This window comes from Dermacentor andersoni, chromosome 7 (genome assembly GCF_023375885.2).
Source record: "Dermacentor andersoni chromosome 7, qqDerAnde1_hic_scaffold, whole genome shotgun sequence".
Lineage (NCBI taxonomy): Eukaryota > Metazoa > Arthropoda > Arachnida > Ixodida > Ixodidae > Dermacentor > Dermacentor andersoni.
In genome coordinates, this window is record NC_092820.1 from 7,116,013 (window position 1) to 7,142,474 (window position 26,462).

The following is a 26,462-nucleotide window of genomic DNA, read 5'->3' on the forward strand; positions in this document are numbered from 1 at the left end:
CGCGGACTAGTTAGAAGTTCTTCTTTATGAGCAGGTTGTTTTGATGCAAGAACGAAGACAATCCTCGCTTAAATGCCTTAAGAACAATGTCGGTGTTCCCTTCCAAATGCTCCACGAGGCCTTTTAGCTCCACGTCTGCTCACTGCTGTTCAGCGAAGTCTTCCGCGCTTATAATTACAAGGAAGGCAATGTCATCCTCGTCATGTTGCCGTGGTGGGTCAATGGGGGTGCGTGATAAGCAATCCGCATCAGAGTCGTTTCGCCCGGGCTTGTAGATCATAGTGATGTCATATTCTTGCAGTCTGAGGCTCCACTGCGCCAACCGTCCGGAATGGTCCTTTAATTTCCTTATCCAACACAATGCGTTATGGTCACTTAACAGCTTTGAATGACCTGCCATATATGTAAGCGTGGAATTTTGCTGTAGCTCCAAATGATGGCGATGCATTCCTTTTTGGTCATAGAATAATTGCCTTCTGTTTTTGACAGCGACCGCCTATCGTAAACTATCACCCGTTCAAGTCTGTCTTTCCACTGGACTAGGACGGCAGCGAGGTCTAGGTACTGGCGTCATTGTGAATTTCGGTATCAGCGTGCTCGTCGAAGTGGGAAAGTACGGGCGGCGACTGCATGCGTCGTTTGAGTTCTTGAAATGTGTCGGCCTGCGGCGTTTCCCACTTGAACTCGACATCACATTTAGTTAGCTGTGTCAGCGGCTCAGCGATGCGTGAAAAGTCCTTGACAAACCGCCTGTAGTAGGCACACATGCCAAGAAATCTACGCACTGCCTTCTTGTCGATGGGCTGCGAGAACTTTGCGATGGCAGCTGTTTTCTGCGGGTCAGGGCGGACTCCAGACTTGCTGATGACGTGGCCTAGGAACAGAAGCTCATCGTAAGCGAAGCGGCACTTTTCTGGCTTCAGAGTGAGCCCTGATGACTTGATGGCCTCTAGTACTGTCGCAAGCCGCCTGCTAAATCCTGCTAAAACCATGTCCATCACATGCTGGAATGTTGCAGGCGCCAAGCACAGTCCAAATGGCATAGCCTTGAACTCATAGTCTGGCGTGATGAAGGTGCCCTTTTCGCGATCTCTCTCATCGACTTCTGTTTGCCAGTAGCCAGACTTGAGGTCCATCGACGAGAAGTATTTAGCGTTGCAGAGCCGATCCAATGCATCATCTATCTGTGGAAGGGAGTATACGTCCTTCATGATCTTGTTCAGTCGACGATAATCGACGCAGAAATGTAGGGTTCCATCCTTTTTCTTCACCAAGACTGCAGAAGGTGCCCATGGTCTTTTTGACGGCTGGATGATGTCGTCATACAGCACTTCGTCGACTTGTTGCCTGATAGCTTCGCATTCTCGTGTCAAAACTCAACAAGGGTTCTGGCTGAGTGATCGAGTGCACTCTTCAATTATTATGTGATGCTTTGCAACTGGCGTTTGTTGAATCCTCGATGACGTTGAAAAGCAGTCTTTGTGTCATTGGAGAAGATTCCTGAGGTTTTGCTGTGGACTCGGGGGGTGACTTGGATTTATGTCGAAGTCTGGTTCGAGAACTATGGTCGTCGAGGTTGATGTGGCAGAATTCAAGAGGACAAACGCATCGCTGGTTTCGATAACTTCCTCAATGTATATGATCGTCATGCCCTCGTTGATGTGCTTGAGCCCCTGGCTGCAGTTTTTCAGCAACACTTTCATTTTTCCTCCGTGCAGTCGAGCGATCGCTCTTGCGACGCAAGTTTAACGGGCGAACAGTAGACGTTGGTCGCCCTCAATGACGCCTTCTACGTCTGCAGGTGTTTTGCTGCCGACGGAAATGGCAATGCTGGAGCGAGGCGGCATGCTGACTTGGTCCTCAAGTACACTCAAGGCACGCTGACTGGAACGCCTCTTCGTCAGTATCGCTTGGTCTGAGGACAGCGTTATCGACTTCGACCTCAGGTCGATGATTGCGTCGTGTTGGTTCAGGAAGTTTAGGCCGAGAATGACATCTCGTGAACACTGTTGGAGGCTAACGAAGGTGGTAGGGTAAGTCTGGTCATGAATGGTAATTCTTGCCATGCAGATTCCAGTCGGCATTATGAGGTGTCCTCCAGCGGTCCGAATTGACGGGCCTTCCCATGCAGTCTTAACTTTCTTCAACTGGGCGGCAATGGGTCCACTCATGACCGAGTAATCGACTCCTGTGTCTACTTAAGGCGGTGACTGCGTGGCCGTCAAGAAGCACGTCGAGGTCGGTGGTTCTTTGTCTTGTGTTACAGTTAGGCCTTGGCGTTGGATCACGGCTGCGTGGCGTTGACCTGTGGCTGGTACGTGGCTTCGTCAGGTGGTCTTTCGTCTGCGTATTCTTTGCTTCAAGACTTCGTCGGGAAGGCGAAGTGTCCTTATGTCACAAAGACAAGTTCTTGTAATGCCTTTTTAAAAGTGGTTTGAAAAATGAAGTTAAATTGAATACATATTTTAACTTGAAATATATTTTTATTGAAGCGTTCATCATGAATAATGTAGACCAAGCTTGTCAACTGTCTGTATGATCGCAGTCTACAACAGGGAACAACAACACGTTCGTAGTCTTCGTAGGCGGTGGAGGATCTTCGTCAGTTCGACGAACAGCAACCGCACCTCCATCGGTTGCTGCTTTTAGTTTTCCGGATATGGGCTCAAGGAACGGCCCCGGGCTGGGCCAGTGTTTGGACGGCACTGCGGCGACAGGTAACGGCCTGGTGACGGCGAACGGGACGATCGTCGAGGGCTCCAGTGAGTTGCAGCGAGGTGGTCGGCGATGTCACGAGGGTGTTCACGTTCCCTCGGGCGCGCTGCGTTGACGGCGAAGCCTCGCAATCCCAGGTCGCGGTATGGGCATCGGCGATACACTTGGCCGGCTTCGCCGCAGTGGTAGCAGAGCGGGCAGTGGTCGGGGGCACGCCAAATATCCGTCTTCCTTGCGTAGGTGCGCTGGGCGACGGGTGGGCGTGCTGGCGGCGGCGGTTGTCGACGGAATTGCGGCGTTACAGGGCCCTGGCGCGGTCCCGGAGAGGGACCTTGACGGCGGGCGCGCGGCGGCGTAGGTCATCGATTCTGGCTGAGGCTGCGATGATTGTGGTTGTGCCTCGGGAACTCCGAGCGGTCGCTGGACTTCTTCTTTGACAATTGCGCCGATTGAGGCCACGTGAGCTTGCGATGAAGGGAAGATTCTTTGAAGCTCCTCTCGTACAACTGCCCGGATGGTCTCGCGCAGGCCGTCGATATTCTTTGTATCGTCGAAGTAGACTTCCGAGCTGTTATTGCTTAAGCGTGGGGAGACTTGGATTAATGTCGAAGTCTGGTTCGGGAACTACGGTCATCAGGGTAGATGCGGCAGAATCCAAGAGGACAAACGCATTGCTGGTTTCCAGAATTTCCTCGATGTATGCGATCGTCGTGCCCTTGTTGATGTGCTTGAACTCCTGGCTGAAGTTTGTCAGCAACACTTTCGTGTTTCCTCCGTGCAGCGGAGCGATCGCTCTTGCGACGCAAATTTCGCGGTTGAGCAGTAGACGTTGGTCGCCTTCGATGACGCCTTCTACGTCAGCGGGTGTTGCGGTGCCGACCGAAATAACAATGCTGGAGCGAGGCGGGATGCTCACTTGATTTTCGAGCACACTCAAGGCGTGGTGACTACGAGGGCTCTCCGGCGGTATCGCTTTACCTTCCGACAGCGTTATTGACTTCGACTTCAGGTCGATGATTGCGCCGTGTAGGTTCAGGAAGTGCATGCCGAGAATGACGTCTCGTGAACACTGTTGGAGGATAACGAAGGTGGCAGGGTAAGTCCGGTCATGAACGGTAATTCTTTCCGTGCAGATTCCAGTCGGCGTAATGAGGTGTCCTTCAGTGGTTCGAATTTGAGGGCCTTCCTATGCAGGTTTAACTTTCTTCAGGTGGGCGGCGATGTGTCCACTCATTACAGAGTAATCGGCACCTATGTCCACTAAGGCGGTAACTGCGTGGCCGTCGAGAAGCACGTCGAGGTCGGTGGTTCTTTGTCTGGTGTTGCAGTTAGGTCTTGGCGTCGGATCACGGCTGCGTCGTGTTGAACTGAAGCTGGAACGTCGCATTGTCAAGTCGTCTTTCGTCGGTGTAGTCTTTGCTTCCACACTTCGTAGGGACGGCGGCGTGTCGTTATGATGTCGAGGTAGTTTCTTGGGCGTCTTCGTCAGCGGCGGAGGATCTTCGTTAGTTCGACGAAGAGCAACCGCACCTCCATCGGTTGCTGCTTTTAGTTTTCTAGATATGGGCTCGCTGACCGGCCCCTGGCTGGGCCAGTGTATGGCCGGCGCTGCGGCGACAGGTAGCGACCTGGTGACAGCGAACGGGACGGTCGTCGAGGGCTCCACTGAGAAGCGGCGAGGTAGTCAGCGATATTGACGAGGGCGTTCACCTTCCCTCGGGCTCTGTGCGTTGACGGCGAAGCCTGGCAATCCGACGTCGCGGTATGGGCATCGGCAGTACACATGGCCGGCTTCGCCGCAGTGGTAGCAGAGCGGACGGTGGTCGGGGGCGCGCCAAATGTCCGTCTTCCTCGGGTAGCTGCGCTGGGCGACGGGTGGGCGTGCTGGCAGCGGCGGCGGCGGAAGACGAAATCGGGGCGTTACAGAGCCCTGGCGCGGTCGCGGAAGAGGACCTTGACGGCGTGTGACGGCGGCGTAGGTCACTGCTTCTGGCTGGGGCTGCGGTAATTGAGGTTGCACCTCAGGAACTCCAAGCGATCGCTGAACCTCATCTTTCACGATGTCAGTGATCGAGGCCACTTGAGGCTGCGACGAAGGCAATAACTTGCGCAGTTCTTCGCGCACAATGACCCTGATGGTCTCTTGGAGATAACCGGAGCTCAGTGCTTGCATGGCGCACTGAAGCGTGAGCATCTCGCGGTTATATTGCCTAATGTGCATTCCTAAAGTTTTCTCAATCGTCGTTGCTTCTGTCAAGAACTCGGCTACGGTCTTCGGTGGGTTTCGGATCAGTCCGGCGAAATATTCAGGCTTTACGCTTCGTATCAAGAAAGGCAATTTTATCTCTTCGAACATTTCCGGGTCAGCGTGCCGGAAAAGACGGGTTATCTCTTCAGTGAAGATGGCGATGGTCTTATTGGGTAGTTGACCTCGGGTTTCCAACAGAACTTCAGCCCTTTCTTTACAGACAACGCTCGTGAACGTCCTCAGGAAGTTACTGCGGAACAGGTCCCATGTTTTGAGGGTGGACTCCCGGTTCTCGAAGCAAGTCCTCGCGGCATCTTCCAAGGAGAAGTACACATGTCGTAGCTTATCTTCAGAGGTCCAGTTGTTGAAGGTCGAGATCCTTTCAAAGGTTTCGAGCCAGGTTTCCGGATCCTCCGACGTAGCTCCATGGAAGGTAGGGGCCTCTCTGGGCTGTTGAAACAATGGGTGACACTGGGGCTGCCATTGTGGTTGCCTTGGCCACAATCTTCTTGGTCTTCTCAGGTAGAAGTCCGTGCTCCTGGGGCAGCTGTTGAAGTAGGCGGCCTGCTCGATGGTCCAGGACTACGTTGGTGTTCTGTTTGCGATCCGGGCTTGGATCACGGCTTGTCGGGGCCGTCCGGTACATGAAAGGAAAAGCACCTCCACCAGACGTCACGTGGAGTGACGTATGGAGAACACAGTAGCAATACTGTGAAAGACGAAACTGACTTTTATTGGGCGAACCTGTGCCCAAAAAAACAGGCTACACTTAAAGAACGGTGACAACGATGAACACAGTCGGCGATCGTCAATATCTGATCAGCGGGTCAAGCTCGTTGGCTTTTATACATCAGTCGTCGAATGTTCCAAAGTAATCGCTGGGACCCGCGTGCCTTCCACAAAGTTCTATATTATTCGCGTCGCGCACACATGTAATCAGATTACACAATATTCAGTCACAGACAATGGATGGAAGCATCGATAACATTCCAACAACTCCCTATACGTGCAGGCGCCCCCTGTGCTGTGCGATAACATTTTAGACGTTAAAAGTGCTCACCCGTAAAAGGTATACGAGTTCATGTGTTAATTTGAAACCTTGGAGCAAGGAGTCCATCATACGCTCAAAGGTGGCAGGGGCATTGCATAATCCAAACGGCATTACTTTAAGTTGATATGGCCATCAAGTGTGATGAACGCGGTTTTTTCTCTGTCCATATCGTCAACAGCAATCTGCCAGTATCCAGAACGAAGATCAATAGAAGAGAAATAGCTGGAACCGTGGAGGCAGTCAAGGGCGTCGTCTATACGTGGGAGCGGGTAGACATCCTTCTTAGTAATGTTGTTCAGATGACGGTAGTCTACACAGAAGCGCCATGTGCCGTCCTTCTTAACCAACACCACAGGTGACGCCCAGGGACTTGAAGAAGGCTCAATGATGTTTTTTCTCTAGCATTTTGTTCACTTCACTTTGAATTACTCGGCGTTCCGACGCAGAAACTCGATACGGTCGTCGGTGAATAGGCGTAGCATCGCCAGTAAGAATCCGATGCTTGACCGCGAGCGCCCGGTCGAAGTCAAAAGTATCTCGGTAGGACGATAATACTTGGCAAAGATCTTCAGCCTGCGCAGAGGACAGGTCCGTCGCAACCATTTTCTTTATGTTGGGATCGACGCCCGAGGCTGGCCTGCGAAGCTCGCAAGAACCATTGGTTGATAACGCTGCCACATGATGGTCGCCGAGACAACCAACGTTGGCAAGGCAAATACCTTGCGGTAGAATTTGCTTTGCCAATCCAAAGTTAAAGATTGGTATGCCAGTGCGGTTCGCAGTAATAGTAAGTATAGGAAGGTATAAGGTTCGGAGCAGGGGCATCAGCAACAGTGGGTTCATGGCGGGTGGCATAGGGAACAGAAGGTCCAAAAGTGCGGGAATAAGTGGCGGCGTATGTCCGAGGAGGTGGTGGCCATCGGTTGCGGCAGTGACGAGCGACGTGGCCGATGCGACATCAGTGGAAGCAGATCGGCCTGTCGTCAGGGGTACGCCATTCGGACGGGTTGCGGCGAGATATGGCAGAAAAGGACTGCCGGGGACGAGGAGGGCCGGTAGAGAACTGGGGAACGTTGGGTTGAGACGTTGTACACACGGAGTTTAGGCCCATGTTCTCAAATTCCTGTCTGACTACGGCCTGAATCATCGCAATCGTGGTTGCTGGCGGATCCAGAGGCGTCGCGGCGAAAGCTGGCGAACAGCGGCCTCGAGCTCGCGGCGAACAATACGGGTGACGTCCTCACAGGTAGTAGCCTGACGTGGTCGACCCTCACATGTCGATGTAGCAGGAGTGTTGGGTAGCCACGTGATGTGGTGTGTGATACGGCGGCTGTTAGCCTGTTCAAGGCGACGGCATTCTTTAATGATGGCGTCGATTGTCGAGACGTTGCCGAAAACAAGCAAATTGAAAGCGTCGTCGGCGACGCCTTTTAGAACACGTGACACTTTGTCAGCTTCAGACATAGCGTCGTCAGCTTTTCGGCATAGAGCCAAGACGTCGAGGATGTATGAAACGTACGGCTCTCTAGATGTCTGAACAAGAGACGAAAGAGCCTTTCTCGCGGCAACCTTGCGGCCGATGGGGTCGCCGAACAGTTCCCTGAGCTTTTCTTTGAAATTGTCCCAACTGGTTATGTCGTTGTCATGCGTCTGGTGCCACACGCGTGGGGTGCCGCCGAGATAAAAGATGACATTGGTGAGCATAATGGTTGAGTCCCACCTGTTATTAGCGCTGGCATGTTCATATAGCTTGATCCATTCGTCAACGTCCTGTCCCTCCAGGCCAGAGAACACACCAGGGTCGCAATGTTGGGCAACCGTGACGACGGGAGCAATCGGACAAGCCGAAGCCGTTGCAGAGGTGGTCTCGTCACCGGGAGGCATGGTGACAAGCTCGATGTACCGACCACTCCGGAGTTCCGTGGCGAGGACGGGGATCGCTCACCTCCACCAGAATGTTACTTGCAGAAAGACACAGATGGAAGAGGCTATTTACAAGCTATTTACACTGGACTGGAGCCAGAGCGCCAGGCCGACATTTTCTCGCGCCAAGGGCACAGACCCACTTCGTCGTCGTTCTCGCGGCGGCTCGTCTCTCGGGTATCTACCGATAATATCGTAATACTATGATTGTATGTGATTTGGGAGTGGCTGGGTTCAACTCGGTCAAGGGGCACTGTGGGGTGCTTCTTCGTGAAATGCCGTCTAAGATTTCCAGTTGAGCCAGGTGACATAGAGAGTGCAGCTCGACAGTATCTGCATTTTGCATTGCCATCCGCCAATTTTGTGAAGTGGTACCAAATTCCACTGGTTGAGCCATTTGCTGACATCATTAATCGAAGAATTAAAGAAAAATGGAAAATGCTGCATTGAACTTATGGAAGAGTTGAAAAGGTTTAGGGAAAAAAAAAAGCTAACACTCACGAAAAGAATCTTATGCTAAAACGATGAACCTAGTAAAATAACGCAGCACAAAGACAAGTTCTTGTAATGCCTTTCTAAGGTGGTTTGAAAAATGAAGTTAAATTGAATACATATTCTAACTTGAAATGTATTTTTATTGAAGCGTGCATCATGAATAATGTAGACCAAGCTTGTCAACTGTCTGTGTGATCGCAGTCTACAACAGGGAACAACAGCACGTTTCGGTTATCACCTATTAAAAGTATGCACTACACTTCCGATGTCAGCACACGCTGTGAAACAGATAGGCGAAGATGCTTATCGCAATAGGATTGGCGGTGATAGTTGTAAATGCTGCGTGCAGTGACCCCCGAGAAGATTTGCTGCTGCCAAAATGAGAAGCTGAGTGCGCACCGGCATTTTCACACGAAACGGGCGGGCGAGTATTGCGGTGAAGCTGCCGCGGCAGGCGGCTATATGCTGTTCTAGAACGCGTGCGCCTTGCGCATTTTCTTGTTTACATGGGATCTAGCGGCCCGAAAACGATCGCAGTTTGGCGACGTACTGAACGTTGGTGCTGAAAAATCATGTTTTCGGGGAACATGAACCGGTAAGAAACGAGCGTAACCTAATTTGGTCATTTCTTGTGTTCTTGATTGTGAACTTGGCGTCAGGAAAACGTACGTAATGGGAACGTATCAGCAAGGTTCTAATGTGAGGAATGAGAAGTATGATACATAATTGTAAATCATACTACATGACATAATCTTTTTTTTTCATACTGTGTGATGCTGCTTTTGGGTCATGCATGTGAGAACTCAGAAAGAACAACTCCCAAGGCATTGCCTGCCTTTGTGCGATAGAGTATGGTGCACCGTATTTGAGTGTAGCCTCACATCTCGCACAACCATCAACTGTGGTCACCATAGTGTCACTCAAATTGGCATTCTTTTGTGCAATGTTTGCAGGTTGTTGAAGAAGATGGCTCAGAGAGGCCTCTCGGCCATGGTGAGCAGCTGTGTGCAGGCATTGTATATCGTGGTGGAAACTGGATGGCATTGTGTGAACGATGGCTTGGCGGCCATCGCGCACTCTATGTCGGCGACTCATTGGTGGATGACATTGTTGCTTCACAAGGCTGCTGTGAAAGTGTAGCTATTCTTGAAGAATTGGCTGTTGAAGCTGCTGCACCGGAATTTGCAGTGCACGATGGAATTGAATACCTTCTGTCTGATGTTTGGGGCTCAGTATTTGCATCAGCCCATGGTCCAAGCTATCTGACAAAGGCCGTTTGTGGGGCAGCAAAATTGGCAGTGCCAGATGTAGTGCACCTGGCCAAGTTGACGCAAAGCACAAGAATTCCAGCATTCGACGGCACTGTGGGTCTATCTGGTTTCTATCCAAGACCACCAGAATCATTGGTTGCTCTGCTTGCACGTTCTTCTGTGGAGGAAAGTAGGCGACATTGAGTAGACTAGCAAATGCTGTTTTCTGTGCTAGCCAGCATGGCCTGTCTAAATCCGAAATATCATATGAGATCATAAAATGCAATGTGCAAGCACACTTTTCTCAGTGCCTGGAATCGTTGATGAAAATTTCAGAGCTAATTAGCTGATTTTCATATTTATGCTAATGTACCTCTGTCATACTAGCAACAAATCATAAAGAACAGGCACTTGTAATTTTTGACTGAAACTAGCCGAATTCTTATTTTGCTTGCTAGTAGCAGCAGTAGTCATTGTTTTGAAATAAATCTAGGAAAAAGGAAGGGAAAGAAATTGCTGACCGCACTGTAACTGTTAAGCATTGTCTGTTGATGGCAGTCAGCAGTGGAAGAATCTGGGTAGGAGAATAAAAGAACAGGGAAAGAGGATAAAGTAAGAGAGGTAACTAACTTTTGTTGGTTTGCTTGCTTCCCACCAATAGTAGTTTTAGTTCAAAGGGAAGTTACATAGTCATTGCTAACTGACTGTTATACAATGTTATTGGCATGTTTACGAAGATCTGTATTGCATGTGTTCTGTCGTTTAATTTTTTGTGTGTTAAATGTCTTTCGGGTGGTCAGACTTGCTGTAACTGCATGTAACAAAAACATGTACTGTTATTGCTTATATCTTTGCAACTGTACTACTCATCCTCCTTTGGTATCTTTCTGTAGAATAAAGGAGCCATTACTCAATCACGCATGTGTCGCATAAGCAGATGGCGCCGTCGTCACGCCATGCCTCAGAACGGCCCCATGTACTACAGGATAATTTAAAGCCTAAATAGAAAACCAGAAGTCTTCAAAAATAAAGTGAGAGAAGCAGTGACAGCAAATTGAATGAAAAGAATGGAGCCATAGATATTTACAAGAATGGCAAAAAGAAATTAGAGATAAAAGCTTTATAATAACCAAATGGCAGTGCCTTGCTGTTTGAGGCCAGATCTGGTTGCCTAAGGATAAAAATATACTGGAGCAAGTATTCACAACAGGATAAGGCACTTGTGTACTTTGCTTTTGAAGTACTGGACAATGGACTTGAGTTTATCAAGTGCTGTCCCAATAGATGCCGAAATGGCATCTGTGACTACCAAATTCAAAGTATGCACAAAACAACCCAATTGTCGAATTTTTAATTTCCTAACCGCTGCTTTCATATTAGCAGCATTCTCACTGACAACTGCACAAATTTTATTTCGGATAGGAAACCTTTATAAAACTTCATTTACCCGAGCAGCTATATTGTGACTCGTATCACTATAGGAAAATTCTTAACACTCAATCAGACGCGATCGTAAGCAAATAGCCTGATCAAAGTAATGAGCAGTAAGGGCATAACAGTTAATATTAGTCCATCCATTACACATCAAGCAAATAGCTGGGGCATCACGCAGAGCTGATTCAATTTTATCTAAGAGTTCGCTGTGAACAGCGGGCAGCAAACCATTTGTGAGTGTCTTACGGCTCGGTAAGCTATAATTTGGGTTCAAGATATTAACGAGTTTTCGATATTCCTGGTCCTGAACCAGTGAAAATGAATGGTATTCTTCGCAAATCATCTTGAGTAATTGAACATCAATCAACTTTTTTTTCTGCGCTGACACTGGTTTAACTGCTTCAACATATTGAGTGAAAAATGGCTGCGATAACTGGTTTGATCTAAGCCCAGGCGTAGAGAACGGTGTTGACGAAGCTGTCAAAATCGAAACTGGCAACAACAAACCACTTTCTTATACGTCCGAATAGTCCGATAATGAGCTAGGGCTCCTTGTACTTGAAGGGCTTGGAAATGGCGCCGAGGCAGGAGCAGCAGGGACGTCGACGCTCTCGCCACTCGCGGAATGTGATCGAGAGTGGCTGGGTTCAACTCGGTCAACGGCACTGTGGGGTGCTTCGTCAAATGCCGTCTAAGATTTCTGGTCGAGCCAGGTGACCTAGAAAGCGCAGCTTGACAGTATCAGTATTTCGCCTTGCCGTCCGCCAATTTTGTGAAGTGGTACCAAATTCCGCTGGTTTAGTGATTTGCTGACATCATTAATCTAGGAAATAAAGAATAAATGGAAAATGTGGCATTGAAATTTTGCAAGAGTTGAAAAGGTTTAGTGAAAAAAAAAAAACTAACATTCATGAAAAAATCCGATGTGAAGCGATGAAACTAGTAAAATAATAACGCAGCACAAAGACAAGTTCTTGTAATGTCTTTTTAAACGTGATTGAAAAATGAAGTTAAATTGAATACACATTTTAATTTGAAATGTATTTTTGTAGAAATGTGCGTCTTGAATACTGTAGACCAAGCATGTCAACTCTCTATGTAGCATACTGTAAGCAAATTATTTAGTTGCTGCAGGAATTTTTAAAACCAAACAGTCACAGTTTCATCCGAATCTACATCCTTGTTCAGTCGCGCTTACACTCTCTATCGTGTATTCTAACCAGCTAGCCCGCCAACGTGTTTTAGGTTTATTAACGTGGCATTACTTTAGATTTACACTGTATACGTAGTACGAAACCGTCATACCGGTCGTCGACAGCCTGCCTGACTGCCCTGGTCTCCCATTGTGAAGTGACGCCACGGACTGCTGTCTCTTTGCTAACCGCGAAAAGACTCGGACCCCTCCCTTAAATTAGTTTCCACAGCATCCTAGGGACCCACGGACTGTTGGGAGGCACAAGCTTTTCCACCAATCGCCTACTCAGACCAATCAGGCAAGCCGACATGATTCAGTAGGGGCCAGAGTTTAAGGGCCCCTGAAACAGTTCGGGCAAATTTTGTAGACGCATAGGGTAGAGCCAAAGTTAATCATTCGCGCCACAATTTGTGTGAAGCATCTCGTGTTAAGAGAGCTGCTGGCGATTACAAGCTACTCTCCTCCATAGCCATGCATTTTCTCCTCAACTCGTTCGCCGACTGATCGGGGCTAAGCTCTGCCTTCACTGGCTCTGCGTCATGATGGCGCGTCGTGTCGTTTACCTCTGGTTCTCTAGGAGCAAGCGCACGAAGCGTCTCCAACCTCTCCTCCAGCTACTTTGCATGCAGTCGACCCCCAGCGAGAACTATCGAAGCAGCGTGCGTTGCGAGCATTCTGTCGCAGCGCCGGACGTGTCTGGTATTCCGGTAACCACAGGCAAGCTAGGTGTTTCGACGGATGGGTGGAGGCTTAAACTCAAGCTGAGGAAGGAACTTTAGCGTAGACGTACGTGAGCTGCCTGATCGGTCTGCAAGGTCCAGCGACCTGTTGGCGTAGAGCTTAAGAAAGCCAAACAAATAGCTAAACAAACCAGCCAAACAAAGAGCTAATATTGCTCTAACCAAGTGTAAAACGTTTTAAACATTTACAAAAGCGTGTTAATGATTACACACTTGCGAAAAATTGACCTCAGCTTCGTTACTACTACTGTGTTGGAGGCGCAACGCTCCGTCGTTCTGTGACTTTCTCTGCCGCATGATCACCTTTTGTTCGCTGAAATTTTACAAAGGACGCAGTGGAAGATCGACTCACATCGACAGATATAAACTAAAGGGCAAGTCGGACTATTATCTCGCCTCTGCGGCTCGAAAAAAGCCTTGCCGCGCCGACCCGCTGCGCTAGCCCTAGCGCCAGCGTGGTCAGAGTCGCCCATCCGCTTTCAATAGGTGAAGCGCTAATAGTGACGGCACACAAGAAGAAATAGAGACAGGACAAGGCGCTACTTGCAACTGTTTCAACTGTCGGAAAGTAGGCCATCGAATTGACGTGTGTCCCCAAGAACGAAAGGCAGAATGCAAGAGATGTGGTGAGGAGACACTTGCCACGCCGGAGTGGAGCACCAAGCCCGCACGCATTGCTCGGCGCATAGTATGTAAAGTTGGCCACCCCACCGGTGGTAGGAACTCTAAGTTTAAGTACTGCTCCCAAGTACAACAGCACAGTCCACGACAAGCCAGTGACCAGGAGCGCACGGCTCGCATCACCTCGGCGCCCCAGTCCAGCCCGCAGAACACGGGTTACAGGGACGCGGTACGAGGCATTCGAGCGGCCAAGGTGACGCAAGACCGACAGCAAGACGCGATCCCGGGGCAGCAAGCCCCCTCGAGCTTCCGAGATCAGACTTGCGGCAGAGGGACGGCCGCAGCACGCGGTCGCTCCTCCAGCCACGGCCGCGGGACCAACCGATCGACATCGCTGGCCAGGGTCCAGCTCGGACAAACACAACGATTGGCCTGGCATTCCGCTACTGCCAGCTCAGACCGGGGCAGAAAGCCTGGCGAAGAAATCACCGAAACAGTTAGAGGGCTATCCTCAGAAGTAAAGGAGCTCAGAAAACAGCTAGCAGCCGCTAACTATAAAATCCGTGTGCTAGAAAATCCCACGCCCATCCTGGTAACAGCTACAGCTAGATAAACTGCCGCATCCGTACACAGGAACGCGGAGGCGAGCATGGAGGTGGATAAGGCACGTAATGCAAAGAGGAAACTAACGGAAGATATAGACTCCACTGCACAACCCGCAAACAGCCTCGAACAGAGAGTCGAAGCAGTCGAACAAACATTGACAAGCCTAGCGAAAAGCATAGAAGAAAGGTTCAACACAATACAGTGTGTAATGCAAGAAGCACTCAAAGCCTTCCATGACATGCTTAAAACCGAAATCATCAGCATGCTACCCACCTTAGGCAGCAACGCAGAGACTCCGCAATCCTCTCTACCACCATTGAACATGGCTTCGAGTCACGCAGGACGGGCACGGCATCCCCACAGATGCGCCCGACGCCAGGTCCATGGTATTCCGCGTAGGTAATGGCGGAACAAGTTAATATATTACAGAGGAACTGCAGGTTGTTTGCCAAAAAGAGGGCAACGCTGCAGTTCGCAATGGTGGACCTCGACCCCAAGGTCGATGTCATCGCGCTACAGGAAACAGAATCGGCAATCAAAATAACGGGCTATACCTGTTTTAATGAGCTCTCGACAAGCAAGAAACCGAGTGCAAGAACAGCCATTGCTGTGCATCGAAACATCACCGCAATGCAAATCAACCTAGAAATCAAAAATCTACACTACACTTTTGTGCAGCTAATGCCCCAAAACACGAAGCATAAATGCCTTTATATACTAAACATATATAGCCCGCCAAAGTGCAATACTATCCTCTTGCCCACAATCATGAGAAAAGCGAGGAAGGAGGCGGCACAAGCCCAGCTCGTCGTCCTGGGAGGCTTTAATGCAAGCCATACCATGGGGGGCTACCCGCGAAATACTTAGGGAGTGTCCATAGCAAATGGGGCCAACAACCACGACTTGACCCTGCTCACAGATCCCACGCAACCGACACGTATTGGCAACAGAGTGTCACGAAATACGACTCCCGATCTGAACGTCCGGCAAGTGGAGGGAGCGATGTGGTCCACTACAAGCCTCAATTTGGGCAGTGATCATTATGTCCTGGACATTAGAAAAGTGAGGTATAATAAAAAGATACTGCTCGTCAAACATACCAAGTGGGACCAATTTAGATTCACACGCAACCGTCAGGCAGCAACGAAGATTAAAGACCTAAACGAGTGGACGGCGCAGCTCCTCCAGGATGCGGAAGAAGCCACGATGGAGGTGCCCACCGAGGAAGATGGCCCCAGGCCCGACTCTAAGCTGATCAGCCTCATGGAAAAGCAGCAGACTCTCCATTACGAATGGATGAAGCACAAACATAACCGCACACTTAAACTAGCACTGGCCCACGCTGAGGCGGAAGTACTGGTGTATTCACGCGAGCTAAATTCGCCTCAATGGTTGCAGCTCTGCAACAGGCTAAATGGCCAGCTCGGCTCGAAGAACCCCTGGTTCTTGTTTGACATTTGCTCGATCCCGATAGCAGCAGAGGGGCAACGGCCAAGAAGGTCAATCGGCTCCTTTGGGCGCATCCGGCCTCGGAGCAAGAGATCATACAAGGGATCACCAGCCGCTATTTTAATACATAAACAACTGAGCTGGCGTACGCAGCGTACAGTGGCGAAGCGAATGAGAGCATAGATGCTGACATAACCGAGGCTGTGGTGAGAGCTGCGCTCGCCGATCTAAAAACCACCTCGGCGGCGGGGCCAGACGGTGTTTCGTTCTCGTGTGCGACGAACAGACTGGACAGCTGGGTTGTCAAGAAGCAAAATCACCCACGCCTTTATTCTGTATCGTTATTTATAGTCGAAGGTGGAAAGGGTTAGTAGTAGTGAGGGGCGGGTATATGCACGGGGCAATCGTGCATGTAGATAGCACATGCGCCTTCATCAGATATGATGCATCCTCTTTCCAAACAGTAATTACATGACGGAATTAATACCGCTGGCTCGTCTGCTGGAACTGCTGGTCATAACCCAGACGCTCTGGCTGCCGCGTCTGTCGTTGACTGCGTCGCAATGGCTGAGACGACGGCTGTTGAGCTACCACGGGCGAGGCTGCAGTAGTAGTTGACGCCACACCTTGAAATGGGGTCTGGTTGTCGGTCATATCTTCGTCGTCTGATGAGCCAACCTCATACGATTCCTTCGTCGCCAGAAGATGCCGACGGTTGCGTCTCAGCACAGTATTGTTCTCTGTGCGCACATAGAAGGATCGTGGGCCGGCCGATCCGACCACCTTGGCTTTCCTGGCCCATGATGTTCCATTCAAGCGTACCGCGTCATTGTTGCTGAGGCCTGGTAAGGTGCGCCTATGACGACTTCTCTGCCGGTGTTTCTTGACGACAGTCGCGGACATTGGATTGAAGTCCGGCAATGGTGTGCGCAGCCGCCTTCCTTGCAGCAGTTCCCCAGGAGACCGGCCATCTTCAACAGGACTCGCCCTGTAATTTAACAAGCCCAGCCAAAAACACTCTCCTGCAGCTTTCGTTTTCTTTAGAATACGTTTCACCACCTGTACACCCTTCTCAGCGAGCCCGTTTGATTGAGGATACTGCGGGCTTGATGTCACATGTTTGAAGTCGTAACGCTTTGCAAAAATAATAAACTCTTGGCTGCTAAACTGTGGGCCGTTGTCTGTACAAACCTGGACTGGGATGCCGTACCTTGAAAATATTTCACTCAGCCTATCGATAACGGTACTGGCTGTTGTCTCGGGCAGTAGCGCTACCTCAGGGAAATTGGACATCGAGTCGTATGCACACAAATAATCCCTTCCCGAGTACTGAAAAAGATCGACGCCGATACGGTACCATGGCTGCGTAGGCGTAGGTTGCATGATTAAAGGCTCCGATGGCTGCTTATAAGCAAATGCCTGGCAGGTTGAACATCTTTCAATCAGGGACTGAATGTCAGAGTTTATGTTCGGCCAATAGACCATTTGCCTTGCTCTAGCTTTGCACTTAACCTGGCCCAGATGGCCTGCGTGGATCCGTTTCAATGTCACCGCGCATGCTTGTCGGTATGACTACTTTCGTCCCTTTCAATAATATTCCGTTTACTACGGACAGCTCTGCGGCCACTGGTTTCAGGGGGCCGTCGACAGGTTCTCCCTTCGCAAGCTTTCTTAACACAGTGCCAAGATGTGGATCGAGAGCCGTTTCCTGTGCAAGTTTTCTAGCTGTCGTTTCACTTACGAGTGCTGATACGACCGTGACGGCATGGATCTCGATGTCACTCGTGTCTGAAGCTGCCTTGAGTCCTGGAACAGGTGATCTGGACAGCATATCAGCAAGGGCCATTTGTTTGCCAGGAATAAATGTTAGCGTGTAGTCATATTTCATCAATCTCAAGAAAAATCGTTGCACTCTGGGTGGCATATCACTTATGCCTTTCTTTGATATGTTTATCAGTGGACTGTGGTCACTCTCGAGGATGAGGGGGCGGCCATAAACGAAATGATTGAACTTTTCGCAACCGAAAGCTAAAGCCAACGCTTCTTTTTCAATCTGCGAATATCTTTGCTCCGATTCTGTCAAAGCTCTTGACGCCGCGTAGGCGACCGGCTGCCAGCAGTCCCCATGACGTTGCAGAAGCGCCGCACCAACACCACTCTGAGAGGCATCTGCAGTTACTTTTGTCTCCAGACTCGGATCAAATATAGAAAGCAATGGTGCATTACTTAAGTCCCGACATATAGCCTGCCATTCTTTTTCGTGGGTTGGTGCCCAATCAAAGATGACACCTTGTTTGACGAGGGATCGTAAAGTAGACGTGCGCTGCGAGAGTGACGGTAGGTACTTGCTGAAGTAGTTAACGACTCCCAGCAGTCTTTGTACCGCCAATTTGTCCTGAGGTTTTGGCATTTTTAAAAGACCGTCAACGAGATCTGGATTTGGCCTAATGCCCTTGTCGCTAATGATGTCACCCAGGAAGAGTACTTCTTGCAGGCCAAAGCGACACTTGGATGCATTGAAGGTAAGGCCTGCCTTTTCAGCTGCTTCTAATACTCTGCGCAGCCTCTCATCGTGTTCAGCCCTGGTCCCTCCCCAGATTAGCACATCGTCTACGTACACGCGTACACCTGGCAGGCCATCAAAAACCTCGTTAAGGGCTTTTTGAAACACTTCGCTAGCCGAAGCTATACCGAACGGTAGCCGAAGAAAGCGATAGCGGCCGAAGGGCGTCGCGAATGTGCATATCTTCGATGACTGTTCGTCTAATGCGATTTGATGAAATCCCGCATTTGCGTCGAGACGCGAAAAAAACTTCGCGCCTGCTAAGTCTGCCTCAATATCCTCTCTGCGCGGCATTTGGTAGTGCTCCCTCTTGATGTTTTCGTTGATGCGTCTTGGGTCCATGCAGACTCGCAATTTGCCGTCTTTCTTTAGTACAATGACAAGGGGGCTTACCCAATCTGTGGGGCTGCTGACCTTCTGGATGATGCCTTCCTTTTCCATTCTGCCTAGTTCAGTACGGAGAGGCTCTCGCAGGGACAGGGGCACTCTTCTAGCTGGCTGGACGACTGGCACGGCATCCTTGTGCAGCGCAATCTTGTATTCACGCGGAGCGCGCCCTGTTCCATGGAAAAGACGTGGGAACTCCTTCACAATTGCTTCGGTGTTGCTCGTCGTCACGCAGTCAGCGCGCTGTACGATTCCTAGCTTCTCGCTGGTTTCTAAGCCTAAGATAGCGCTGTGGTCCTTCTTTACCACAAAAAACTCGCGGATGCCTCGCGGTCGCCAATCTTGATTGGCGCTGAAAACTTTCCAACATGCTTGATCATGTTGCCCCCATAGGATCTCAGAACGGCGCAACTGGGCATCAGACTGGCCATCTTGAACTTGCGAAATATTGAAAGTGGCAACACGTTTGCCTGCGATCCTGTGTCCAACTTAAAGGAGACGTACTTGCCGTCAATGCATGCGTTCACATGCCAGTCTCGTTCTCTGCTTGCGCTGCTGCTGGAGACATTCAGTACTTCGAAGTCGTCGTTTTGATGCTGTACTTCGTATACGCGCTCTTTCTCACTGCAGCAACATGCGAAGTGATTTCGCGCATTACACGAGTAACAGACTTTGCCGTAAGCTGTACAGCGTCTAGCGGCATGCCTTCGGTTGCAGCGGCTGCATTTTAGGTCGTGCCTGGACCCTCTAGGAGTGCTCTTGCTGGCTGTGACAGCGTTCATATCGAGTTCTTCCTTTGTTTTCTGCCAGAATTCGTTTTGGCGTGTTGATGTTTCAGCCGCCTTGCATAGGATGACAACCTTTTCCAAGGTCAGGTTTTTGTCCCTGAGCATCTTTTCTCGAAGCCTTGGCGAGTTTGTTCCAAAGACAATTTGGTCTCGTACCATGTCGTCTGTCATGGTCCCAAAGTTGCAGTACTGCGCTTGTTTTTTCAACTCGCGTAGAAACTGCTCAAAAGGCTCCGCCTCACCTTGACTACGAGAGCGGAAAACGTATCGCTCGTGGATTTCATTCTGTTGCTCCGTGCAGTATTCTTCGAACTTGGCAATCACGGTATTATAGTCTTCCTTGTTCTCTTCTCCGCTGAACACAAAATTGTTGAAAACGTCCAAGGCTTCCTCCCCCGCCACGCTGAGGAGCAGGGCCGTCTTCGCCGCTTCCGACCTTGGATTGGCTTTGCATACCGTCGCTTGCAGAAAAAACTCGAACTGCTGACGAAACCGCTTCCAGTTCCTTCCGCCATCCGCTGTCAGACGTAGCGGTTCAGGTTGCCTCAGGTGCTCCATGTCGTTGCTTCTCACGTTCGCCTATCCCAGGTACCATTCGCTTGAGCTGGTAGCCTTGCATCCCACTTCTGACACCATGTTTCGTTCTCGTGTGCAACGAACAGACTGGACAGCTGGGTTGTCAAGAAGCAAAATCACCCACGCCTTTATTCTGTATCGTTATTTATAGTCGAAGGTGGAAAGGGTTAGTAGTAGTGAGGGGCGGGTATATGCACGTGGCAATCGTGCATGTAGATAGCACATGTGCTTTCATCAGATATGATACAGACGGCATAACAAATAAAATGCTGCGCAACCTCGATGACCGGACAATTAGAAGCCTAACCGGCCTCTTCAAGCAAGTGTGGCGCACCGGGAAACTGCCACAGCCATGGAAGGAGGCTGCCGTAGTCTATTCCAAAACCTGGAAAAACGCTGCAAGTAGAGAACCTCCGCCCTGTCTCGCTTACGTCATGTCTGGGCAAAGCACTAAAGCACGTGGTTTTAACACGCCTCGCCGAGCATGTCGAGGAACACCAATTATTCCCACCCACCCTCTTTGGCTTTCGGCCAGCTGTGTCCCCGCAAGACATCATGTGGATGCTCAAAAGGGACGTGGATGCCGGAATCCCGGGGGCAGTGCGCACGATCCTAGGGCTCGATGTGCACAAGGCGTTCGATAACGTCAGACACGAGGCCATACTCAGAAACCTATTGGACATGAATGTTGGGGCACGGGTGCACATATACATCATTGCCTTTCTTCGCGACCGGACAGCGACCTTCAACATTGGAGATATCAACAGCCGTCAGATCAATCTCAGCGCTAGGGGTACACCCCAAAGTGCAGTACTATCTCCTTTTCTTTTCAACTGTGCAATGAGGAACCTATCCTAGTAACTTAACAAGATCCCGCTCATCCGCCATGCCATCTATGTGGACGATGTTACCATTTGGACGAGGCAAGGCAATGCCGGGGCCGTCAAACAGGCATTGCAATCAGCAGCCGACACGGTACAAGCCTACTTGGTCGGCAACGGCCTCAAATGCTCCTCTACCAAGTCAGAACTGTTTATTGCCGGCAAAACAACACAGGCAAAACAGCGCAGGCACTCAGATGAAAGAGACACTCTCCTGAAGAATCTGCAAAACAAGGACCTTCCGCATGCGCGCCTGCAACACCTTATATTTCCCGAGCGATCAGTTATAGTCCGCAAAGAAACTTCACGTCTCCTCATCGAATTATTAAGAGAGACTGGTTTGATGGACATATGGTGAAACCCTTCAGTGGTATTGTGCGAGACGCTCGGGCGGAGCAATTGCCCGCCTTGATCGCCAGGCTAAACCACCACCACCACCACCAACGCAGGCAATAAAAACTACGCTGCAAATAGTAGTCAATAAAGAAATATTACCCCAGGTCGCCACCATCAAAGTAATGGGGCTCTTCCTAGAGGAAAAGAACTCGTGCACAGAAACTAGGAAGAGACTGGCGAGCACCTCTCGCCAGATAATCGGGCTGCTGCGACGTATTACTGCCCGCAAGTTTGGACTCCAAGAGAAAGGCATGCATGCTAATCCAGGCTTACTTCATCTGCAGGATAGCATACACATGTCCTTTCCTTCAACTATGAAAGATCGATACGTTACTGCGTTCAGTCTGCAGAGTAGCCGCCGGACTTCCTACATGGGCAACCAACGAACGACTGATGCAATTAGGGCTACATAACACCGTCACCGAAATCGTGGAAGCGCAGAGAGCGGCGCAGTGGTGGAGGCTGTCATGCACACAGCAAGGTCATGAGACCCACGCACAGCCGCGTACAACCATCCTTTGTCTGACGCTCCAGACCGCGATTTACCCCTTCCCCGCCCAAGCCTTCGCCCAGTTTCCGACCGCCGTTCTCCTTCTCCTCGTCGTCGCTCGCTCTCCCCGATGCGTCGACGTCCCTCTACCGCTGACACGGAAAACTAAGTGGCGCAGTTCCCGAGGCAAGAACTGCGTCATCGTCACAACGCTCAAGCCCTCTTCTTTCGCCGCCAAACGCTATTGATGTCGCTGTTGAAGGTGTCTCTGTGCTTGCCCTCATTGACACAGGTGCCGCCATATCTGTAATTGCCGAAAAACTATGCCGCTCAATACGAAAAGTCACGACGCCTTTCTTCGGTCCTTTACTCCGCACAGCCACAGCACAGCACGTCGAGCCGGTGGCTGCGTGCACCGCCAAACTTGAAATTCAAGGAGTGGTCTACACAGTCGAGTTCGTCGTTCTTCCCCACTGTTCCCACGATATTATTTTAGGTTGGGACTATCTCTCCCGACACCAAGCGGTTATTGACTGCTCCCGTGCAGAAGTCGTCTTCACTTCGCTTGGCAATGCCATATCTGATGACGTTTCGCTTTCCTGCACCAAGTTGTCGTTCGTGAGATTGCTCACGAACGAAACGCCGAAGATCCTCCACCGACAACGCTCCATGAAGACGCTACACCCGCTACGCAGCATGAAGAAGCCCCACTCGCTGCACCGACGCCGCAGAATATGACAACCACGACCACGACGCGAACTGCTTTCGAAACGACGCCGCCACCCAGAAACGCTTCGACGATACGTCCCACCCGCAACTCGAATACGCGACGAAGCCGTAACGGAATCTGCGCACTGCCTTCTTGTCGGTTGGCTGCGGGAACTTTGCGATGGCAGTTGTCTTCTGTGGGTCGGGGCGTACTCCTGATTTGCTGATGACGTGGCCTAGGAACAACAGCTCATCGTAAGCGAAGCGGCACTTTTCCGGCTTCAGAGTGAGCCCTGATGACTTGATGGGCTCTAACACTGTCGCAAGCCGCCTAAGGTGGTTGTCGAAATTTCCGGCGAAGACAACGACGTCATCCAAGTAAACAAGACAGGTCTGCCACTTCAATCCTGCTAAAACCGTGTCTATCACGCGCTGGAACGTTGCAGGCGCCGAGCACAGTCCAAATGGCATAACCTTGAACTCATATAGGCCGTCTGGCGTGATGAAGGCGGTCTTTTCGCGATCTCTCTCGTCGACTTCTATTTGCCAGTAGCCAGACTTGAGGTCCATCGACGAGAAATATTTAGCGTTAGCAGAGCGGGCGGTGGTCGGGGGCTCGCCAAACGTCAGTCTTCCTTGGAACGCCGCGTGGGTTAACGGGTTGGCGTGCTGGCGGCGGGGGTGGTGGTGGACGACGGAACTGTGTCGTCACTGGGCCCGGCCGTGTGCTCGGAGGGGGAACGTGACGGCGGGCTACAGCGGCGTATGTCATCGCTTGCGGGTGAGGCTGCGGCGATTCAGGGGCTACTCCGAGTTGTTGGAGCTCCTCACGCACGGCGTCGGCAATCGAAGTCACTTGAGGGTGTGATGACGGGAACAGCTTCTGTAGCTCCTCCCGCACGACCGCTCGGATAGTCTCGCGCAGGTCGTCGGTGGCCAGTGATTGAACTCCCGCATAGCTTGTCGAGTACGGGTGGCGGTCGATTTGCCGGTTTCGCATCTCGAGTGTCTTCTCGATGCTGGTGGCCACGCAAAGAAACTCGTCGACGGTTTTTGGTGGGCTTCGTACCATTCCGGCAAAAAGTTCCTCCTTCACACCACGCATGAGTAGGCGGAGTTTCTTCTCCTCGGGCAAGCTTTTCTTGGTCAGTGTTTTTCAATATCTCCACCGCCATCTTTTTTACGTTTTCTACATTCACATCACATTTCTTAAAGCACTTGTTCACCGCTAGGAAAGCCTTTCACCGTTCACCGCTAGGAAAACGATGTGTGGTGGAAAGTGTGGACGTGGTGGCCAAAGCTTCGGTAAGCGATAGATCCCGACCCAATGTTGATAGGACTGCTAAGTATTTGGTTGAGAATTATCTGCGTGTTGTTCAAGCAGACAAGGAAGGCTTTCTGGTTGTTGTACCATATGATTGTTGTTTAGAAAAGGCTTTCCTAGTGGTGAACAAGTGCTTTAAGAAATCTGATTTGAATGTAGAAAACGTAAAAAAGAAGGCGGTGGAGATATTGAAAAACACTGACCAAGAAAAGCTTGCGTCACATGTCACAATTTCATTCCTGAAAAGGAATGAAATTGGAGATATGTTTTACGGCGAAAACACACAAGCAATGAATTCAGTTTAGGCCAATTGTGTCCGAGCGAGGGTGTCGGCAGGTTCTGGTCGAGGGGTTCCTGCAAAAAAACGTTGAATTCCTTAGAAGTACAGGATCCGTACTCATTGAAAAACTCTGAAGGCCTTGTGAATTTTCTGGCATCAGATAGTACAAGCTGCAGCTGGGGATTCAGCATAGATGCTTAAGATTTCTACTATTCCTCACCGCATGGGCCCCTAATGTGCAGTGTTGACGATTGCATAAAAAATAAGAATGACGAGGTGTCATTCCGCAACACGTGTGGCATGGCTGCTGAATCCTTTCTTGAACTTTTTAGCGAATACACATGTAGGATTCTGTGGTGAAACGCATATACAGGCAAGGGGTGTGTGCATCGGGTTAAAGGTAGCTCCCATCCCAAGTAGCATGTTTTTGGGGGGAGCATAGACAGAGAGTTCGCCAAAGATTTAGAAGGTGTAGTAAATTAGTTATACAGATATGTCGATGACAACTTGACTTTAGGCTGTCATGTAGACAAGGGTGCTTTCAGGAATAGGGTTGTAGAAGCCTTCAATTCTCTGGGCGAGGGCTTAACATTTACTTCGGAAGTACCGGTAGATAAAAATCTACAGTTTCTTGATGTCAAGTTAGAATTCCTACCGGAACGTGTGTGTTGGTCGTTCTCACCCCGAGCTGGAAAACCGCTAATGAACTATGCCTCAAACCATTCCAGGCTTGTGAAGAATGGGATAGTCACTTCGTGTTTACGGTCAGCGTTGTTGACGTCATGTCACCACACTGTAAACATCGCATTTTTTTAGCAAGTTGATAGGTTGAGAAAGGCTTAGTACCCGCTCGCTGTGATGCAGGCGTCGTGCGCTAGACTAATGAAAAAACTTCAACAGGATAAAGGACAATGCACAAAGGATCAAAAGCAGAAGGAAATAGCTTACAAGGTTTCAGTGTATCCGTATGTGCACGGCCTTTCCCACAGACTTATAAAGGTGGCTGGTAGTTACGAAGTAAAAGTGGTATTTTCGGCAAAAAACAAAATAGGTAGTGTGTGTTCTAAGGTTAAAAATAAGTTCGAAAGTAAGGATGATGTAAAAAAAGAATGTAGTGTTAAACATCCGCGCAAGAACCAATTTGTTGATTGCGCGAAGAACGTTGTTTATCAGATTCCTGTGACGTGTTGTCATGCGTACGTAGGGCAGACTGCGAGATGCATTAACACGAGGTTAAGGGAACATTTGTGGTAGTCTGAAAGGTCGCCCTAGTACGCCTTTGGCAATGCATTGCCAAGAACATGATTGCTCACCTTGTCTTAGTAGCACCGACATTTTGTGTAGGCATAGGAATCAGACCGCGAGAGAAATTGTGGAATCACACTGGATTGAAAAACAAAAAGAAAAATGCATCAGCCATCCTTCTATTTCATTGTTAGATAAAGAAAATTCGCTTCTATCATCACATCTTTAAGGCATTTTATTGTAAGTGGTTGTTTCATGCACCTTACTGTTTTTATGTTGACCGGGTGGCTTTGGTCCACGTCTTTTTATCACAAGTGTTATATGCGATATAGGCGTGCTCTGTTGATTAGATCGCGCAGATCTGTGGGTATTTAAGCAGGTGGTTCTTCAAAAATAAAACCAGTTGTTAGAAAGCGCTCGTCCTTGTGTTGCTCCTATTCTTCGTCCCTATTTGTTTGCGAACAATAAGTTTTAGGATGAATCTGTTCCAACTAGGCCGACTCGCAGTTAAGTTGCAATAGAAAGGTTCGGAAACATATCAATAAGCTTTCTTTCGTGCAGCAACTTCATTATTCCCAAGGGACTCGTGTCCAGGCACACAGAGTTGTGCAGAAAGTTCGTAAACTGGACGATTTCAGCGGAAAATGCTGTCTCCAGATCATTTTTGTAGGTGTTCACCAACGTCTCAGCCTGCTGTGCCAGAGAGGCCTCGCTCCCAATTTCTGTCAGCAATGTTAAGAATCCGAACCTTTCGCAGAGTTAAGTGTAGGCAGCCTTTCGCACTCGCAAAGCAGAGCCTAGACTATCAAGTACAACATTGTCGGTCTCTACGATAAACTTTTCTACCTTGTAGCGCACTATCGCTTTTTCCGTCCGGGTGCTCACTCAAAACGGTACGTTTGCCCTCATCCTTATGGCATTGATTGGTACTTAGCCTGCGTGCTCTCTCTTCGAAGGTATCAAAGAGAGGTCGCAAATAATTAATAAACCCTTCTAGAGAGCTCAGCAGGGCTACAGCAGTTGAAATGTCTAGGCCTGGTTTCTGAAGTGCTACGCTCGTTTTGTCAAAGTGCTCCAAGATTTCAATCCAGAAAATG

At 49.8% G+C, this 26,462-nt stretch overlaps 1 protein-coding gene across 3 annotated transcripts in view; it reads left to right on the plus strand.

The window, feature by feature from the left end:
• Window positions 1–26,462, plus strand: part of Nt5a (5' nucleotidase A) — a 120,202-nt gene that overhangs the window by 80,472 nt on the left and 13,268 nt on the right. For 2 of the 3 annotated variants that reach the window (XM_050182406.3, XM_055073233.2), the window contains one exon: window positions 9,386–10,599. In XM_050182406.3, coding sequence (XP_050038363.1) covers window positions 9,386–9,886 — 501 coding nt within the window. In that variant the 3' untranslated portion in view covers window positions 9,887–10,599. Of the gene's footprint in view, window positions 1–9,385; window positions 10,600–26,462 lie in introns of those variants that run through there. The other variant, XM_055073234.2, reaches the window with a different exon arrangement.